We start from the raw sequence: 19,611 nt of genomic DNA, 5'->3' as shown, positions 1-19,611 counted from the left end.
TCATTCGGTTTTTCGTGTAACTCTTTCTTTTTCTCTCAGACATCGACGAGTGCAGGGAGAGGCCGCAGGTGTGCGGGCCCCATGCCACCTGCAACAATCAGCCGGGAACCTTCCGCTGCGAGTGCACTGCTGGCTATCAGTTCGCCAGCGACGGCCAGACCTGCATAGGTGAGTTTGAGCGCGTACGCTTGCTGCCGCCTACGTATCAGAAGCTAGCGGTTAGCGCCATTGCAAGTCAGTCAATTTCAGAAATGGATTGAAATTAAATTAATTCTTTTAAAAAATTCTCATTGAACATTGAGCGTTTGTCAACCGAAAGTCAGTTCCTTTAACCTTGCATTGTAAAATGACCTGCTGTTCTAGGAACAGCCAGAAATTTGGGTGAAACGGCACACCGGTCGTTCCTTCAGAATTCAGCTTGCTTGTTTGTCCCCCCCCCCCCCCCCCCCCCCACAGAAGCGGACCGGCCCGTGGACCACTGCCAGGCCGGAACCCACAACTGCGACATTCCACAGCGAGCTCGCTGCAGCTACACCGGCAGCTCCTCCTACATATGCTCCTGTCTGCCCGGGTTCGAGGGGGACGGCCGCGCCTGCCGGGGTACGTCCCGTCTCTGACCTGCTCTCCTCTCTCTGTGCAGGAGAGAGATCGTGGGGGGGGGGGGGGGGGGGATTCCTCTGATGTTCCGAAAATTCAGATCCTGGTGGAGGGTTGCGGTGTTACCGTTTCGTTTGCTCTGGGGGAGAGGAGGGGGGTCTCTTCTGTGTTAGACGGCGAAATTGTTGATGGGAGAAAGACTGCAGATAATCGGTGTTATTTTTTTTCGGCAGACATCGATGAGTGCCAGCCGGGGAGGTGCCACCAGGACGCGGTGTGCTACAACACTCAGGGGTCCTTCACCTGCCAGTGTCGGCCCGGTCTCCATGGCGACGGATTCCACTGCTCCTCAGGTAGGCCTAGCTCCCCTTTTTTCAGTTAAAATTCAAATAAATTTAAAAAAAGTTTGAGTCCATGTTTGGACAGAAATATTATGTGTTGTCATAATATTGTCTTGATCGATTAAACAGAATGTTTACACAAAGCATAAAGCCATACCGCCAAGCAATAACATAACACATTTGTGAGAAAAATGTAAAAAATATAAAAATATGTTCTTAGTAAACATGATAATAATTTACTGAATTTTTATATGGTCTCCCTTGGTGTACCCTGTCCAGATGCAATTTCCCAGTTAAAATTCATACCTATACCACAGAATAAACAGATGATAGTGTTTCATTAAATTTTTTTTATTAAATCGGGGGAATAAAAGTATCGTTGGTGTTCATATCATGCCAGTTGAACTTCAGAACAGTGAGCCGGTGGTAACAGTTGGAAGGAATTCCAAGGATGAATTCCATTGAGAAGTTCTTTACCCTTCACTCTTATTTTATCAGAGCTGTCCCTCTAACAGCCCCTGTGGTCACTGTGACATCTCTGAGAAGGGTAGAAAACCATAATATTACCAAAAATGGACGTCAATATTTATTGGATACGATTGGACAGCCAGCCAGTATTACACTGTCACACTCTTTGTAAATGTTTACGATGTTCTGTATACGCAGTATTTTTTGTCAAATATAAATATCTGGGGACAAACCTGATATAAAAACGAAACTAAGTGTGACGAGTGTGTTTATGAAGAAAGTGCTATGTGTGTGTTGTGGGGCAGATCACATGTGCGAAAGGCATAAATTCACGGCTGTTTTGTTCATGGGAGTCTCTGAAGCGTGAAAATCGGAAACTGGACTCCGTGACACTTGGAAGGCTCGGAGCAGATGTGTTCAGCTCCAAGGGTGACAACTGCCGAAATCTGTTCAAACGTGTCTTTTTTTTTTTTCCAACCAGCTTTTCAGTGACCAAGGGATACATAAACATTTTTTATTTTTTCGTTTTGATTTTCTATTAATCTTCCCAGTGTGGGATGTGTCTGTATTATGTTACTGTACTAGTGCTTTGCCGTGCCAGCTGCAAGATATCTTTTTCAAGGAATGTAGAGTAAGAGCGAGAGAGAGAAAGAGAGTGAGACAGACAGCCTGAGAAATGGAGAGAGTGTTTTTTTAATGGAGGGCACTGAGTGCAGACAGAGAGAGAGAGAGAGAGAGAAAGCGATAGAGAGAGAGCGAGCGAGCTCTGTTTGGATAAAGGGTTAGCCGTAGCCATAGCGGTCTGTAATGGTTATAAACAGCGCTCTGCCCCCACAGTGTAGGTGGGTCCCTGACTAAAACAGGAAGAGCGCTCCGATCCAATTCATCTGGGGGATCGGCTATCCCAAGGTGCTCCGGCAAAGGCCATCAGCCAACGCTGAAACCTTTTCCAGAATTCGTTTGGGGGGGTTGGACTCCCGTTTGGAGCTGTGAGAATAAAACATAAACATACGCAGAATGTTTCATGATTTCCAAACAAGTTTGCTGTCTGTCGCAGAAAACTAGGCAAGCCTAATTCAGCTGGACCCTGGCTGCAGCCTGCGGGGAACGTTGTCAGAAACTGGAACCTCTTTGACCCGTGACTTTTTGTCCATGAATGGTACTGGACCCTCCCTCTATTAATGGAGGTTCCAGTAGAATCTTTCTCTTTATTGAAAGGCAAAGTTATTTCACTTTTTATTCACATTTTTTAATCAATAGAAAGTTTTAGAATCCAAGGTATGGTGAGCACCATACCTTGTCATACCTAAGTGAGGTCACTGGCTGTCGCTTCACTAGGTGCAGTGGATCAGGTAAGTGTGTTAGTAACAATGAAACCTACCACACCTGTCTGGGGATCTCCAGGACCAGATTTGGGGAGCCAATCAGAGTGAGGAATAAGCTTCCTGCTCTCACGCGACTTAGAACGCTCAGTCAGTCCCTTTTGTCACAGACATACATCATGTCGTCTGCTTTGGTCAGCATTTGGATGGATTTCTAGTCACTGTTTATTTTTTTGTTGGTCGTTCAACAATATCACAGGCTCTCTAACGCAGAAATGTGGTTGAAAGTCTTAAATTACTGTTACACTTACAGTTTGCAATATGAAATATTGTCATCGATAAAATGATAAAAAGGGACATTCAGCCAACGATGCGTAAATGTCTGTTGCATTTGAAACAATGCAACGTGTCACAGTCGTGTTTCCTTTTTAAAATTATATCCTACGCGAGAGCTATTGAGATTCCAACTCCTAATTTGTACACCCATGTCAAACACAGATGGACTGACTGGCGTTCTGCTCTCAGTTACAAGGCTGGTAGAATCTCCTTTGAAGTTGCCCTGGTGCCATTTTAAAGTTATGGAAATTGTCGTGATTTACTTTTTGCAGCCTGTATTTTCTGTGCTGTCGTGCTTTGTGTCTCTTTGAAGTACCCTGTCTTTTTTTCTTCTTTTTTTTTGCCCTGTTTTTCTTTTTCAGTTTTTATCTTTTATTTTTGTTTCGACATGCTTCGGCGTCCGCTCGCGCGGGGGGGGGGGAAATGGCGGGAGTCTCTCGTGCCCCTGGTTATCAGAAGTAAATCTGTGTTTATTTTACGAGGCTTGAGTGTATTTTTTTCCCGCGCTAATTACAGACTTAATTTCAGCGCAGGCGACTCTGCGAACGATCCACCAAATCAAGTGTTCCGCGTCGCACCGTGGACGCCGAGCTAATGATAAGTTCTCCTGTAGTGTTTTGCGGTTTTGTCATTTTTTAAAAATTAAAAAAAAAAAAAATTTTTCACGTCCTCTCGTACATCAGTTAAGGCAAGGTGGCTCGTTTTCTGCTCCTGAACAAAGCAGAGATGCGGCTGCTGGCCTGACTGGGTTTGCTTCTTTTGTTGATGTTTCTGGCCAGACGGACAAGGTCTGTTTTGACTTGCGTGCAGCCCCCTTTGTAGAGTGACTGGTGAAATATCCTTTCTCGCGTGAGGGTGTGTGTGTGAGAGCGAGAGAGAGAGAAAAAGAGTGTGTTTGTGTGTGTGTGTGAGTGACTGGGAGTGTGTGTGTGTGTGTGTGTGTCTCCTCTCCACCCCTTTCAAGCAGTGTCATATTTGTAACTCTTGGGGTTTCAGTTCCATGCAGAGCTTTCCAGCAGAGCAGCATGTCTGGGTGTGAAACTGACCCATTATATTGTGTAACAGGCACTTAGCACGGGCTCTTATCCAGAGAGACGTACACAGTGTCCATTCATACAGCTGGATATACTGAAACAATTCAGGACACATCCTGTGCCGTGCTCAGGGATACAACACCATGGTGTCCTACCTGGGAATCCCTGTCCCAACTGTCCAACCTTGAGGCTACAAACTCAGTTCCCAAACCATTATAACACACTGTGCCCCCCCCCCCCCCCCCCCCCCCCCAGGCCGTGTTAACCCTTTAAGGTGTGAGATCACAAATATGCAAATTAGAATGTTCTTAACTGAACACTCTAATGCTGATGTAACAATCACTGCTGGTAACTGAATGTGATGGAGTTCTAGAACACTGACTTAGAGGTTTCGATAAAACATTCCAAAAAACCTTTCTCTTCAAAGGGACACATGAAGCTACAACATGAGTGGAACATAAACCCAACCCTCGTTCCTGGCTTTCTTTTCGTGTTCCCCCTTCAGAGCACGAGAAGACGCCCTGCGAGCGTCAGCGGGACAGCGCCCTGGCGTCCTCCTCCGTCTCCGGCCCGCGCGGCTCGCGCCCAGCCCTGGGCGCGTTCGTGCCCGCCTGCGACGCCCACGGCAACTACGAGCCCACCCAGTGCCAGAGCAGCATCGGCCAGTGCTGGTGCGTCGACCGCAACGGGAACGAGATCCCCGGGACCCGCGCCCGCGGCAGGAGGCCCCTGTGTGAGTCAACCGTTCGCCGGTTGCCGCGACGACCAGGGCTGTTAAGGGGGTTGCCCTTAATGGAGTAAAATCTACTGATAACTTATTGACGTAAAGCGCCTTTTTAAGACACAGTATTGCAGCACTTCACGGTTGATTTAATGGCAGATACACGAATTGGACACAGCTTTCAAATATTGAAGTGTATCTTTCAGAAATTTAACAGTATGGAGGCGGTGTTTTTTTAAATTTGTGAACTGAATTAAAATTCCGTCGTCCCCCCCCCCCCCCCCCCCCCCCCCCCCCCCGCACAACCCTCCTTGACCTTGGCAATCAGCCCAGCCCCCAAGCTACTGTTGGCATGCGGCTTCCTGGCAGCATGTGAGATGCGTCATCTCTCTTGCACAGCACTTTCATTCTTCGGTCCTGAAGGGCTGCGGTGTCCGCTGGTTTTTTTGTGATGCATTTTGGCTCCTGAGAGTATCATTTAAGTCCTTGTAGAGTCCACACACTTTGCTTTTGAGGCCTAAATTTGTGTTGATTAAAAAGAAATGAACCACACCTGCAAACATTAGCACTCCAGTACTTAAGTTTAACATCCCTGTTATTTGAGCGTGAAATTTAATTTTGTTTTGTTGGCATCCTCCCCTGATACCCCCCCCCCCCCACACGCACATGCAGGCATTGATCAGGGGGTGATCCCACCCCCCGTTGGCCCCACCCCCAAGCCCGACGTCAGCCCGTTGCCCCCGGGAACCCACATTCTCTTTGCCCAGAACGGGAAAATCGAACACATTCCCCTCGACGGACAGACGATGAAGAAGAGCGAGGCCAAAACCCTGCTTCACCTTCCTGTAAGTCTTCAACCAATCAAATGCTTCCACAGCACCTCGACCAATCAAATGTTTCCACAGCACCTCAACCAATCAATTTTTGTCATATTATATAATATTACATTTATTGATTTTTTTAAAAATTTTCTGCTGCATTAGTTGTTTCTGTTAAAGCTAAATTAAGTCAGATTGCTCATTAGGTCATTGATAGAGAGCGTCTTGTTTACTGAAGAAAACCTCAGGGCCATATTATATGATTCAAAGGCTGAACTTTTTTGGTTTGACACCATCTTATTCAACAAAGAACCAAGGTGATCAATTGTTTTCACATGCTTCTTTTCATGCAGAAAGCATGAAATTCAGTTTCTTGAAATATGCAACTGCTCTCCAGGTCTCATAAGACACGGTTCTATATCGGTCTACGCTGTGCTGTATTAAAGAAAGCTGTGATTTTACCAGTTTCATCCACTCAAATGCTTTTTTTTTTTTTTTTTCTGCGTGGCTGAATATGATCTTCTACAGCACGCTCTGTGAGGCCACCCACTTGGGAATAACTGAGATTCCATCGGAACAATCTCCCGATTATCCGTAGGAAATAAATCAGGCAGCGGGGGCCATTCGGGTGCCCCTCTGACCAGCGGAACGCACGACGTAACCGCTGCGGGAGGAATATTGAGCTCGTTGTTCGTTCGGTCGGCCGACACAGTGGTGGGCGGGGCCTCTCTGTGTCCAAATGCATGCTGGGATAGGCCCCCAGCTCCATTTGCAACCCTGACCGTGAATAAGCAGGTTAGAGAATGGCTGAATGGATGTTAGCTGTGTCCATTAGTCTTGGCATTTCCATGGTGTTTGTTGAAACTGCCTGTGATTGCACCCCCTACTGGTGATGATGGGTACTGGACCAGCTATGTAGCAGATAGTGCATTTAAAGTGCAGTAGGGGGAAAAAACATATGTTTGACATATTTATATGTAAGCTTGTCTTAATTTACCATCAGCATTTTGTATGTGTATGATAGCAATCTACAACTGAAGTAGTGAAGTTGCTCTAAACTTCACTGATATACTGTATGTATTTCTGTTGTAGAACTGCCCGTTTTGTTTGTGAAAATCCCAATAGAAAGAGTTTTTAAAAAAGTGCTGTAGGAGAGGCCGTTGTTTAGCTCGCTCGGTAAAGCACAGCAGTCGGATCTGACCCTGTGCAAGTGCGGACTTTGGCCCAGCTGTTTGTTTAGGCACGGTACAGCTCAATGCTGACCGGGGCAAAACCAAAACAGTGCAGACATATTCTTTCAATTTAATTTCCATTGTGTTGTTTCTCATTGACCGCATGGACATTATGGATAAAAATGGGTTGTAAAATTGTGTGTAAACAAATGAAAACTGTGGGAATCTTTCCTGTCCATGGATGCCTCTCTCTCACGGCTTCGGATCCCAGGAGAAGGTGGTGATCGCCGTGGCCTACGACTGCGTGGAGAAAATGGTGTACTGGACGGACATCAGCGGACCGTCCATCAGCAAGGCCAGCCTGCAGGGAGGGGACCCAATACCTATCATCAGGGCAGGTCTGCGAATGCTGCATTTCCATTGGCCCAGAACATGACCAACTACAATTCAGCTTTTTATGGATTAAAGTGATATGATGTGTGGCTACACCCTCTCTGTGGAACGCTTCCCAAAAAAAGGGCAGCGGAGAGTCTGATGCTGGCTAAAATCAGTCTGCGAGAAGTCAGCCTCACAAAGCGCATGACAAAAAATTTGAGCATTAGGTATCTGAGAACTGATCCATTTAAAAGTCTTTAAATGACTGGAATATTCATTCTTCATAACTCGAATATCTGTGACAAGAGAGTGAATCATCGCTCGCTAGACGATTTCCATGACCTAATTAAGAACAGCTGGTTGTTCCACGAGAATTGCAATTATGGTTGGAATGAAAGGCCGTGTAAATGGGGTGGGGGGGGGGGTGGGGGGAGCTGGGAGATGGGTTGGGGTTCCCAGCTCTAATAGGGTTTGGGGTCGAGGCTGTCACAGTAATAACTCTCGGAACTATCAGGGTTTGTCCGTTTGGACGTGCGTTGAGCGGGGAGAACGTTCCGGAAGCACGGCGGCTCACCCGCGTCTGCGTTTCGCGCCCCCCCCCCCCCCCTCAGATCTGGAGAGCCCGGAAGGTATCGCCATCGACCACCTGGGCCGCACCATGTTCTGGACCGACTCCATGCTGGACCGGATCGAGGTGGCCTCGCTGGACGGCACCAAGCGCCGGGTCCTGTTCGACACCGACCTGGTCAACCCCCGTCCCATCATCGTAGACCCCATCAAGGGGTGCGTCTTTACGGGTTACCTCCCGGAGTGTAGGATAAAGATACTGAATGATAAAACTGATTTATACAGTGTTTCTCGTGATGGTGCTCAAAGCTCAAACTCCAGATAAAAAACAAACATACATAAAATAAAGATGCTTCTTTATAAAATAAAGAGGTATGCAGTTCTTTGAGCTACGTTTGACTGGCCCAATGGGGACCTGTGTACCCCTCCTCCACCAGGCACCTGTACTGGGCGGACTGGAACAGGGACGCCCCTAAGATAGAGACCTCCCACATGGACGGGACCAACAGGAAGACACTGGTGAGGGACAACCTGGGACTGCCCAATGGCCTGACCTATGACCCCCACACCTCCTTGCTGTGTTGGGCCGACGCGGGTGAGTTGCACTTGGGGTGGGGGTGAGGGGTGAGGGGGGTGGGGCAGGTACCACAGCTCTGATCAGTGTTTAAATTCGTTACAGTTTTCGGCTCCATGTTCGGATTCAGGGCCAGACAAGTGGTTGCACATTCAGCAGAGCAGACCTATCCAGATCAGTACACATAGTTCAGATCTGAGAAACATTCAATCTGTTTATATAGTCAGATATTTACCAAAGCCAGTCAGGAAAAGCAGTGTTCTCAGGGGTGCGTTCTCATTCTCTGCCAGGTACCCGTAAGGTGGAGTGCATGTCCCCCAGCCAGAACAACCGCAGGAAGGTCGTGGAAGGCATCCGGTACCCTTTCGGCATCGCGTCCTTCGGGAGAAACCTCTACTACACCGACTGGAGGAGGTACGGCGGGGGGGGTCTTCTTCCCAGCATGCATTGCTGTTTTTGACTGCGGCTCCGTGTGCAAGCGCAGCGTCTTCCCTGTCGTAACGTGCGTAGCAACACTGTGTGTGTGTGTGTGTGTGTGTCTGTGTGAGATTGTGTGAGTGTATGAGTGTGAGAGTGTGTGTGACGTAAGCACAATGTACTGTAAAAGCAGGGTGACCAGGGCCGCATTCGGGTGGGGGTGGGGGTGGGGGATGGGGGGTGGGGGTGGCGGGGATGGGTGTGTGATGTGTGGAAGGGGCTCGGGGGTTCAGTTAGAGAATGAGCTCCCTTATGTAAGTACAGAGGCCAGCAGCCAGAGAGTTCAGCAGCGATGATGCAGAAAGCAGCACAGTGCCACTTCCTGATGGGGAAGTCATTACTCTTCCTATTAACAAACACAGGGGCTAGAGAAATGCATGAGACGGTGTGTGTGTGTGTGTGTGTGTGTGTATGTGTGTGTGTGCGTGCGGGGGGGAGGGGGAGGCAGGAACATGCTGTTCTCCTGTGCTACTGGTTACATCATTAGAGTTAACCCAGTCCACTGTGTCCAGGCAAAGCAAAGTCCAGCGCATCTGCCAGTGAATAATGTGGCCAATGAGTCTGTTTCATAAATTGACGTCCACCGTCTAGATTCTTGGGCCGGGGGGGGGGGGGGGGGGGGGCAGGGGGTGGCAGCTAACGCCCCCAAAGCCAGACAGCCTCTTGCAGGAATATGGGCTTCCGGTTTGTTCCTCTGCCCTGAGAGAGAGAGAGAGACACAGATTCAGACATTTATAATACATATTGTACACAGTTTGATTAATTAATATTGTTGTAACCTAATCTTATACAAATGCCTGCGTTTGTCAGGCCAGTGCAGCACTTTGAATTGAACTGAAAGAGAGGGTGGGGGAGTGAGAGAGAGAGGGAAAAAGATGTCAGCGCTGTGTGTTTTTGTTGTAATTCAGCAGGGTAGCACAGAGTGTAAGTGTCAGGCCTGTGCCCAGCTGTGTCCCCCCCCCCCCCCTCCCCACCTCACCCCATGCCCTGCGGGTCTCTGTGTCTCTGTAAGAAGGGGGGGGGGGTGGAGGTCGGGGGGCTTCCTCTGATCTCGTTGGCGGTCCAAATTCAACACCACCAAAGAAGGCTGCTAAGCCCCCGATCCAGACGTGTGGCTTGAGTCACTGGGGCGTGTAACGCAGTCTGGCTGGAGCTGCGGATGTGGGATGTGCAACTCTCCTGACGCAAGGCTTGCTTGGTCTGCCTTGGTGCTCAGCAACTGAGGTTCTTAGGCTGTGAGAACTGCTGGCATAATTGCCGGCGTAGTATAGCTGCGTGTGTGTGTGTGTGTGTGTGTGTGTGTGTGCGTATGAATGTGTATGCATAAGTGTGCATGTGTGTTTGTGTGTGCCTGCTTGCAAGTGTGTGTGTGCGTGCACGTGTGTGTGTGTGTGTGTGTACGCTCTTGTGTGTGCCTGTGTTGGATGCATGGCTGTGGCGTGTTTGACTGCATGTCTGTAGCGTGTTTGACTGCATGTCTGTAGCGTGTTTGACTGCATGTCTGTAGCGTGTTTGACTGCAGCTCTGGGCTGCATGTCTCTGGCGTGTTTGACCGCATGTCTGCGGCGTGTTTGCCGTTGCAGGGACGCGGTGGTGGCGGTGGACCGCACGCTGGGCAGAGAGACGGACGAGTATCTGCCAGTGAAGCGCTCGCGCCTCTACGGCATCACCACGGCTTACTCCCAGTGCCCTTCCGGTACATTCCGCCTAAACAAACACCCCTTTCCACCGAGCTTAGCAAGTCTAACGCATTACAGTTCTGCCAGGGACATGAAAAACACTAACACTAACGCAAACGCAAAACAAAAAGTTTACCAAATATCAGCCTCGTAAATTTATTAGAGATGTTGTTTGTGACAGGGAGGTATAAACCAAAATGATGTCAGACACCCATTTGGTGTACATGCAAATGCATATTTCAAATCTTGTTTCATATTTCACTGCCCAGTACTGCAGGCAGAAAACAGACTGAAATTTCATAAATTAATTGAAAGACTCCCATAATGCGCTGTGAGGATTTTTCATATAATTCATTCAATTTCTATCAATTTTCTGAATTGACAAAATTGAAATCACTGTGTTTCACCTGAATCTGAAGGCTCAGGACATGTGGTCAAAGTGTAATTACCAATTACACTTAATTACCCAATGACGCTTTGAACACTGGTACAGGATTCAAGTGAAGAGGAGCGTTGGTTTTGTTTGCTTTGTCAAAGAGCCGCAGCCCCGTGTGTGGAGGAATGCAGCTTTGTTTTCTGTGTGAGTGACCCTGATTCTCCCTGATAATCCATGCAACGCTCATGGTGGCCACGCTAAGCGTAACACCCAGACCCTGCTATCCCCGTGGGGGGGGGGGGGGGAGGCCACATATTTAACATCTGTTCCCGCGATTGGAAACGCAGAGAGCCTGTTACTGCCCAGGGTGCCGCTGCGGTTGGCTATCAGGACCGTTGCCATGGCGTGGCCTAGCACGGGGTATCCGTGACCGATCCGGCACTGTCCCGCACCCCTCCGCCCCCTTCTTTCTCCCCTGCCCCCTGCCCCCTGCCCCCACCCTACCTCACCCCACCCAAATCCCCCCGTCTGGATGCAATTACTCAAGTCGGGAGGAATGTAAATCCCAGCTTCCTGTGCATCTGGGTCCTCGGTGCGTTATCCTCCGAGAGGAATTAATGGGTGTATACTGTTCTGTTCATATCACCAAACACATCCACACAAATCCAGAGTTTTTTTTCCCACTTTGGCAAAGACGAAAGTTATTGACCTTGTATTAAAAGGTTATTGACCTTATTAAGTATTATCCATGTAGCATTTTTTTGGCAGGACAATGTGAAATGTTTTATATATGTGTACTCCTTGTGTCGGTTTAATGTTTAACTTGGATATAATTTTAATTTCCAACAAATTTCTGGCGAATTATTTAAGATATGCAATTGAAGTAAATTCAGTTCAGTAAGTTAAATTCGCACCAATCAGTAAAATGTTCGCATTGACGTAAGAAAAAACGTGTTTTCTTTTCTCGGGGTAGGGGACCATCTCGCCTAATGCTGTAAATGTGGTGAAAGCGCGCTTTATCTCATTATGGAACAGCTGGACACCTTCAACCCGCTACCACCGTCGCTAATGGAAACCGCATTCTTCCTTGACGCAGGCACTCTGTCGCGCTACGCCTCGTTCCCGTGCTCCGCGTGATGTTTACGAAACGACTTCTTTTATCTCCTGCTTGCGTTTTCTTCGTCTTTTTTCGTCTCCGCGAAACGATTTGGAAAATCAATTATCGACCGACCGACCGTTGGCTCTGCCTTCTTTCCCCAGGGCAAAACTACTGCGCCGTGAACAACGGAGGCTGCACGCACTTGTGTCTGGCGACCCCTTCTGGCCGCACGTGCTTGTGCCCCGACAACGCCGTGGGCGTGAGTTGCGTGGAGAGAGAGGGCCGATATTGAGGAGGAGGAGGAGCAGAGGAGCGTTCTCTTAAACAGGAGCCGCGCTTGGCATGCTCCTCCTGACGTCACCCTGGTGCTGAAAGTCGTGTCACCTGACACTACACTTACTTAATAATGCCACTAAGCACCAGCCATGGACAGCAAGCATCTCTTCAAGATTTTGTTTTTGTTGTTATTATTATTATGTTAAATCTAAGTATGTTTTTTTTTTTAACAATGAATTGGATTTGTTACTGTTTATCTGTCACTTTTTTTTTTTTGTAAATCACGTTTGTCTGTAAATAAATCCAAACATATCATACTGTATTTTTAAGGTAAACTCTGTGGTGCACTCAAAGTTATGGCCATCACTGTGGTCTGTTCTGTGGAAAAAAATATTATTAGTTTATCTTATGATTACCATCTAACATGTATAACTATTTGGAGCTTTTAATTAATATTTTCTTAAAAATAAGCATACAAAACATAAGTATTTGAAAAGGAGTTCCAGAGAAAGTATTCAGTTGTACACAGAAAAAGCAAGTGGTCTGTATACAGGGGATTCATACATGCTCTGCATGTTTAACTGAATTTCCTGATTATTTCTCTTCTGTTGCCTTTGAGAATCAGGTGTAACTGTGAAGTTTATGCTCTGTAGCAGAAGGTGACAGGAAGTTGGGCTGTGGGGTGGGGGCGGAGTGGGCAGGGGGGTGACCAGTGGCAGAGTGGAGTCTGTCTGATTGGTGCTCTGCTCAAACCTGCTCCTGCATAAGCTGAGAGGGCCGTTGTTTTCGGTGAGTTCGTCCCCGGAGAGGATTGGAGGCCATATGTTTAAGTACTTTACAGAGTTGATGGAGCTTCTCGTTGTATGATCAGCTGGAGAGAGAGAGAGAGAGGAAGAGATGTTTACATTCTGTACAGCTGTCACCATAAAAAACAATTAAACTTTTTCTCTTTTTTTTTTACATGAATGTGTACATTGTGTTCTTTCTGGGAATGCCTCTAAAAATATTCTTCTTTAGTCTAATGTGTGAACTATTCCCTTAGTTTGCTGACCGGTCACTCTTGTTCATGAGTATGTCAAACACTAATAAGTAATCTATATAGCCTGCTAATCATTAACTATATAAAGCCCCAAATTAAGGGGATTTTGCATTTTCTACTTCTTTTTCCTGCCTGATTATATCATCACAAATGCTCCAATCCCACAAATAATGTCTCCCCATTAGACATTTAAGGTACATCAGCCAATAAAACATTGGATGCACACGCTAAATGACATATATAGAAGTTCACCTGTTTATCATTGACTGTGGTTCACCGACAAACTAAACCACCTGTACTCTAAGGTGTGTGTACTGTACAGGTGATGTTGATACCTTCACTCTATGGTATCTGCAACATATGAGTGCTGTTGATACCCGCACTCTACAGTATCTACATTTCCTGTCTGTCTGAGGTATGTTAATCCCTGCTCTCTGTGGTATCCGCACTGCATGGGTGATGTTGTTACCTGCACTCTATGGTATTTATACTGCCTGAGGTATGTTACATTACATTACATTATAGGCATTTAGCAGACGCTCTTATCCAGAGCGACGTACAACAAGTGCATGTTGATTCCTGCACTCTATGGTATTTGCATTGCATGGGTGATGTTTACACCTGAGGTACATATGTTGATTGTTGCAGTGTATGGTATCTATGTAGTCTTGCTGATGTGTTAAACTGCAGACTCTTGGCATGCTCTGTGGAGACAGCTGCTCCATAGCACACACAAATGCACTCACTTGCACCCACACGCACGGACGTGGAGCATGCACATACATTTCCTATGGAATTTTTAGTTTATATGTCTTTATTTACGGGTCTTTTCAACTTTTTTATTAACTGTAATATTTCAGTGGTTGGCCTGTGCCTATAAATATATCTGAATCACACACTGTAGCATTTAAAAAAACAACAACAACAAAAACCAATCTGCCTCCATATTATTTACTGTTCTCTTTATTTATGGATTTGTTCTTATTAGCTGGCTCCTTAATAATGCGCTCAGTAGAACAAGCTTCTGAATTTTAAGTTCCAGTTCACTGTAGGGTCCCTCTGCAAACTGGTCTGTTCCCCGTCACAAGCTGATTTGTCCTGTTTAACATATTTCACGGGTCCTGATTCTATTCTGTATGTCACGTTCTATAAATCTGAGAGAAAGTGTACCACTGTCTCTCTCGGTCCATTTCCCTGGGGGTAACCAGTTCCACACAGAAACTCAGCTCAAGCTGCCTTTCTGAAAATATTGAGTCTTTTGTTGTGGACGTTGTCGTTTTGTTGTAGAACAAAACCAGAAGGAGACGAAACACACTCTGGCTTTTGAGGTCAAAGGAGACATTGTATTGCCCCACGACTCCCACACGAGATGTCTAAAAAACGCTGAAAGGAAATGCCCTGCAAGCTTTGCTGTAATTCTTACATAATACAGCTCACATTTTCAACGTGGCTTTGTCCATTTATTACTACGGGCACTACAGAAACAAGATTTTGTCTTTCCAAATGACATCATTTATATGGCTAGATTCACTAGTTGTTGTCCGAGAGTTTCAGGACCCCCTACATTAGATAATATAAATCAAACTGTACATATTTATTTCCCAAAAATCATAATGAAGTCTGTGTGACTGAGCAGTTGCATGACAAGCTGAAACATAATTTACAACCTTAATAGTACTGTATGAAGATATGCATACATAAATCCAAAATAAATAAAGTCAGTACGAAGACAATTTTTATTATCCTCTTCGAATTCACTGACTGGCTGTTTTGTTAACTGTTCCTTATAATCGCTAAAAAAATTAACTGAAATCCAAAACTGAGAAACGTTGGTTCCGTTTTGCCGACTTCAATGAAATGGGGAAACCGTAATCCCGTTGAAGGATTAATAGGGATAGAGCGCCCCCTTATGTTTCATTTTAAACCTATTAGCGCTCTGTATTTACATAGTTTAAACACTAGAGGTCACTGTCTACATCTGCAACAACGGGTAACCATATACTCATCTCAATTTTTTTTGGATTGGACTTCAAGAAAGAACAAAGTAGTTACATCTTCGTGTCGAAAACGTTATTCAGATTCACTGCTTATTAATACTACGAGCAATAACAGACAAAAAAAGACAAAATGTTATTTGAATGCTTTGTCAATGCCATGTACGGCAGAAAGTGAACAAAATGGTAATAAATAGGCTATTGTGCTTGCCCCATACTGATAAATAATACATGTCTCACTGTAAAAGAAAGAGGGGTAGAGAGGCTGCATTTGATTGGCTGCCCTGGGCAGTGGGCGTGAACTTTTGGCGTCCACAGGCATTGCATTACAGTACATTATTTATTTGGCTGCAGGCATCGTTCTCCGGCGGGACCCGCAAACCTTACGTAATACCGGTTTATGCTGCTCCGGTGGTTAAAACAAGAAGCCAGATAAAAGGATGTATTTTATTCAAGGGTGCGGCGGCGTTTCGCGTAGCGAAGAGCGATGAATAGCACAATCCTCTGGTCGCAAAAACATATTTACTAACCTTACGGCACGGCAGACGCATCATCTCCCTTGTCCTGCTGACGTCTTTCACAATTAATTCAGGATTTGTTCTGTTAGCGTGACCTCACTGTGCTGAATCACTCTAAACACACCGGTTCACTTGCACAATTAGCTTACTCCATCATCAGTGTTTTTCTGTGGGTAATAGTGTTTGTGTATGCAAAAGCAGAGAGGTGATGGTACAAAAGTGCACATGTTTATCTTCATACAACTGCCGATGCAGCTAATTGATGATGCTGGACATTATGAGCCAGTAACGCTTATACTGCCGAAATGTTCTGCCAGGTAGCCTGTTCCAACTGAATCTGGGTTAAATAAGCACTTCAAATCTGAATAAAAACATGTAAAAAAATTAATTTATTAATTTAAAAAAACAATAATGCAAAATATTATGGAAAATGAATTGGTTTGCTGGAAGTATGACTTGCGTTGGTACATGTTGCATTACAGGCATTTAGCAGGCAGTCTTATCCAGATCTTATCTTACACAATTTTTTTGTGGTTAGGTGCTTATGATGGTTGTGTAAAGGTAAATATGGGGAACCCACATTTGTGTTATAATGATGTGGCACTCTACACCATCTCTGATCTGATTCTGTTGTTAGTCTGTTATGTGTCACTGTTGCTTCTGCAACTCATAGCGATGCATTTGAGTCACTTTGTTTCATAAGTTGTTCTTGATAAAAGCATCCTAGGTTATCTCGCCAAGCAGACAGATAATATTTTCGCCTTGTCCCTCGGGTCCTTTCGGTTTTCTGCAAGACTGTTTCAAGCCCCCCACCAGCACACACACACACACACACACACACTGCAGCCTGCCAGAGAAACATCCACTTCCCGTTTCACAACTTTTGTAAGTTGTGGTTGTGTTCATTTGTGGTTATTTTTCCTAAACAGGCACCATTAACACCAGTATAACACCAGTAATGAGTCTTCTCATTTTCATGATCATTTTCATATTTAAGAAAAATTCTTCCCATGTTATATTCCATTTTTTCTAATGTATGGTTTGTCTGCGTGATAATTGTAATGATAATTTCCTTTCCTTGGACTTCCTTTTTTTCTTATCTTTGCAGGGTTGAACCAATCTCATTATGATCATTTCGGCCTCATAAGCGTGTGTGCCATACATAGAGGAAAAGTTTTTAAAAATTTGCATACAGCTTCATTATCACAGGTGCACATTTTTTAATTATGCAGTGATTTCTTAAGACTTCCAAATGACATCTCCATTGTTAATGGCTTAGACATTGCTAAATATTTTGTGAACTGTTACTGTAGGGAGGGTCCCCCGAGTAGTTTTGAAATTGGACAATATTAGTGCAATAATATTTGAAAACAATGAATCTGCAATCGAATGATGTACACATGGCGTTCAGCAGGCAAAACAGAGACCACCCATGAGTGAGTTCGCACTTTATTGTATATCTGATGATCGCGAGAGTTGTTTGTCCGTCTTTTCAAAACCGAGTATGAACATTTTTGCATGAATTCTTTAATGGGGAGGACAGCCCTGCTTTTTAATAACGGAGTTTGAAGCTACAAAGGAAGCTCCTCCCAGACGGAGACTCTGCTGACGTATTGTGTGTCTGGCGAAATCATTGTTTGATTGATTTGAGGTTAGCCTTTTTTCAGCCAATGAAATCAAGAAATGGTACTTTGTGGGCGGAATTTCCTGTGATCCTGTATTTTGTGTCAAATTCACAAAGGCGGATTAAACGCCTGGTATCAGGATACAAATAGAGTCGCAGGTACGTTGCAATTAATTGAATACTGACATTGTCTTCGCTGTGCCTAAACCTGAAACAGAATGACATGTAGTTTATTGAATGAGATTGTGGAACTCGATAAAATGCAGAACTTTGCACAGTTTCATTGACATCTCATAGTATTGGGCTGTCTAGTTTGCTCGCAGAAATTCATTGGAACATTAACAGCTAACGTTTGCGAGCTAGCAAGCTGACTACTTGGACTGTCTGTGTACTTCGCTAGGTATGTTACTTTTAGTATTTATTATATGGCTATATATTGAAACGATTCAAGCATAGCATTGCACCGCTTCTTACATTTTGTAATCCCACCTCCGGCAGTAGTTTCGTGGCAAACTCTTGCTGGCGTTGCCTATCTACGTATGGGTGATAACGCTGTAGTGCTGCGCAAAGAGGTCGGTCATTAAGATAACTGATGTTAGCTGTCGTTAGCCTCATCTCACTCGTCTTGGTAGACACCGTTGTTAAGGTTAAGTTAGCAACGGCAATTAACGTTAGCTTTAACGATGGTTAGCCAGCCAGCAACTCTTTTAGCTAGTCTATACGGTGCGTAATTGCGTAAAGTAAGGAACCAGCTAGCTAATTAGCTAAAGACATTTATAACGTTATTTCAGATTTGACTGAAACGGTTTGCTAATATGCATATATCCGATATGGTTTATACTGTATCCCCGAAGTTGTCTTATCAGCTGGTTTGTTTAAAATTAGGTAGGTTTAGTAGTTCGCTTGCTAGCTCTTAACAAGCTAGCTTGCTTGGCATGTCAGCTACTCGTCGCTAGCGTGCAACTGCAGTAAATGGAAGCAGAGCTGCCGAGCAAAATGTTGGTTGGTTTCCCCCATTATAACTACGTTAAACAAGATAACATTAAATGACGTTTCTCGTCTTTTTAGTTAAATAAAATATTGGTTGTGCTGCGGGTCGATGTGATGTATGGCGGCACTAAATGAAGCTCCTCCAAGTCGCTGAGCGTTTGCGATGTCCGGCATTTTTAATCTTCGGTATTGCAACTGCACAGTGGCTAATCACATCAGCAGAATAAATTTGCTCGCTGCAGTAAATATCATCATTATATAAACCAACAGGCTACAGTACCTCTATAGATTATTCTGGCCAGATTAGCTAGAATAATCGATCGTTTGCCTGTGGCAGCCTGGTTGGCCCTATAGCTCTCCTGGCTAAATTATCGCCGTGTATATTTTAACATTAGACTAAATTGATTTTTCTCTTATTGAACCAGCTGGCGAGATCGGAGCCTGTCGGGGATGTTTTCGTAAGGACAAGACACCGAGAATACTTAACGTCACCCTTAAGCAAAAACTGTTCCCCGCGGCCAACCACTACACTACCTTTGATGAAGAGCGATATACTCCACCGATTTCTTTCTGGTGACTGGAGTTTATCCCAAAATGGCCAGCCGCCACCTGGCTAATCTGTCCCACGCGTGGGAGAAGTACGTCGAATCCAGGGCACGTGGAGCCGATCCAAAGGTAGGTGCCCCAGCCGTCGTGTTTGCGTGGCAAGGGTATGTACGTGAAAAGTTTCTGGCCGAAGCCAGGTATACTTCAGAATGCAATGGGTGTATGTTTTTTTTTTTTTTTTTGCATAATATCTGTTTATGCTACTAACACAACTTACCACGCACCCCCGCAACTACCTGTAGACTGCGGGTATTATAAAATAGTCTTAAATTAGGCTACATTAATTGCAGGCGAAATTGAAGAGGGGCGTTCGTGCTTATCGTGCCTTGGTATATAGACTTCGCATTACTTGGGCATTGCAGGTGCATATCACATTGCAGAAGACCGGCGAGGGGTTAGCAGAGAGCTGCAAGCATGTATTTTATCGATGTTCTGCCAAGTACGGTGATGGAATTTAATTTTTTGTATTTTATTTTATTTTAAATTCTACTAGTGTAGGGCTGTAAGCCAGTGCCCGACATGACTCATAAGAAAGCACGCGCTCCACAGTCGTGTGACAAACCGGCCTGGCTCGGTGACAGGTAGCGAATCGCGAACAGTGGGGGGTT

At 45.4% G+C, this 19,611-nt stretch overlaps 2 protein-coding genes across 6 annotated transcripts in view; both read left to right on the top strand.

Annotated features, from left to right (window-relative positions):
* Window positions 1-13,192, top strand: part of LOC118221848 (nidogen-1-like) — a 29,186-nt gene extending 15,994 nt beyond the window's left edge. The window contains exons 11-21 of the mRNA XM_035407260.1: window positions 40-168; window positions 457-600; window positions 831-950; window positions 4,604-4,831; window positions 5,492-5,664; window positions 7,081-7,207; window positions 7,796-7,967; window positions 8,189-8,346; window positions 8,616-8,739; window positions 10,386-10,498; window positions 12,118-13,192. Of these exons, the coding sequence (XP_035263151.1) occupies window positions 40-168; window positions 457-600; window positions 831-950; window positions 4,604-4,831; window positions 5,492-5,664; window positions 7,081-7,207; window positions 7,796-7,967; window positions 8,189-8,346; window positions 8,616-8,739; window positions 10,386-10,498; window positions 12,118-12,248 (1,619 nt within the window). The 3' untranslated portion in view covers window positions 12,249-13,192. The remainder of the gene's footprint in view (window positions 1-39; window positions 169-456; window positions 601-830; window positions 951-4,603; window positions 4,832-5,491; window positions 5,665-7,080; window positions 7,208-7,795; window positions 7,968-8,188; window positions 8,347-8,615; window positions 8,740-10,385; window positions 10,499-12,117) is intronic.
* A 4,298-nt stretch (window positions 13,193-17,490) lies between these two features.
* Window positions 17,491-19,611, top strand: part of LOC118220324 (lysosomal-trafficking regulator-like) — a 91,112-nt gene continuing 88,991 nt past the window's right edge. For 4 of the 5 annotated variants that reach the window (XM_035404167.1, XM_035404163.1, XM_035404164.1 and 1 more), the window contains exons 1-2: window positions 17,491-17,566; window positions 18,823-19,072. In XM_035404167.1, the coding sequence (XP_035260058.1) occupies window positions 18,992-19,072 (81 nt within the window). In that variant the 5' untranslated portion in view covers window positions 17,491-17,566; window positions 18,823-18,991. The other variant, XM_035404162.1, reaches the window with a different exon arrangement.

Source organism: Anguilla anguilla, chromosome 2 (assembly GCF_013347855.1).
Source record: "Anguilla anguilla isolate fAngAng1 chromosome 2, fAngAng1.pri, whole genome shotgun sequence".
Lineage (NCBI taxonomy): Eukaryota > Metazoa > Chordata > Actinopteri > Anguilliformes > Anguillidae > Anguilla > Anguilla anguilla.
Note: the sequence above shows the minus strand (reverse complement) of the source record. Positions and strands in the feature narration are given on the sequence as shown.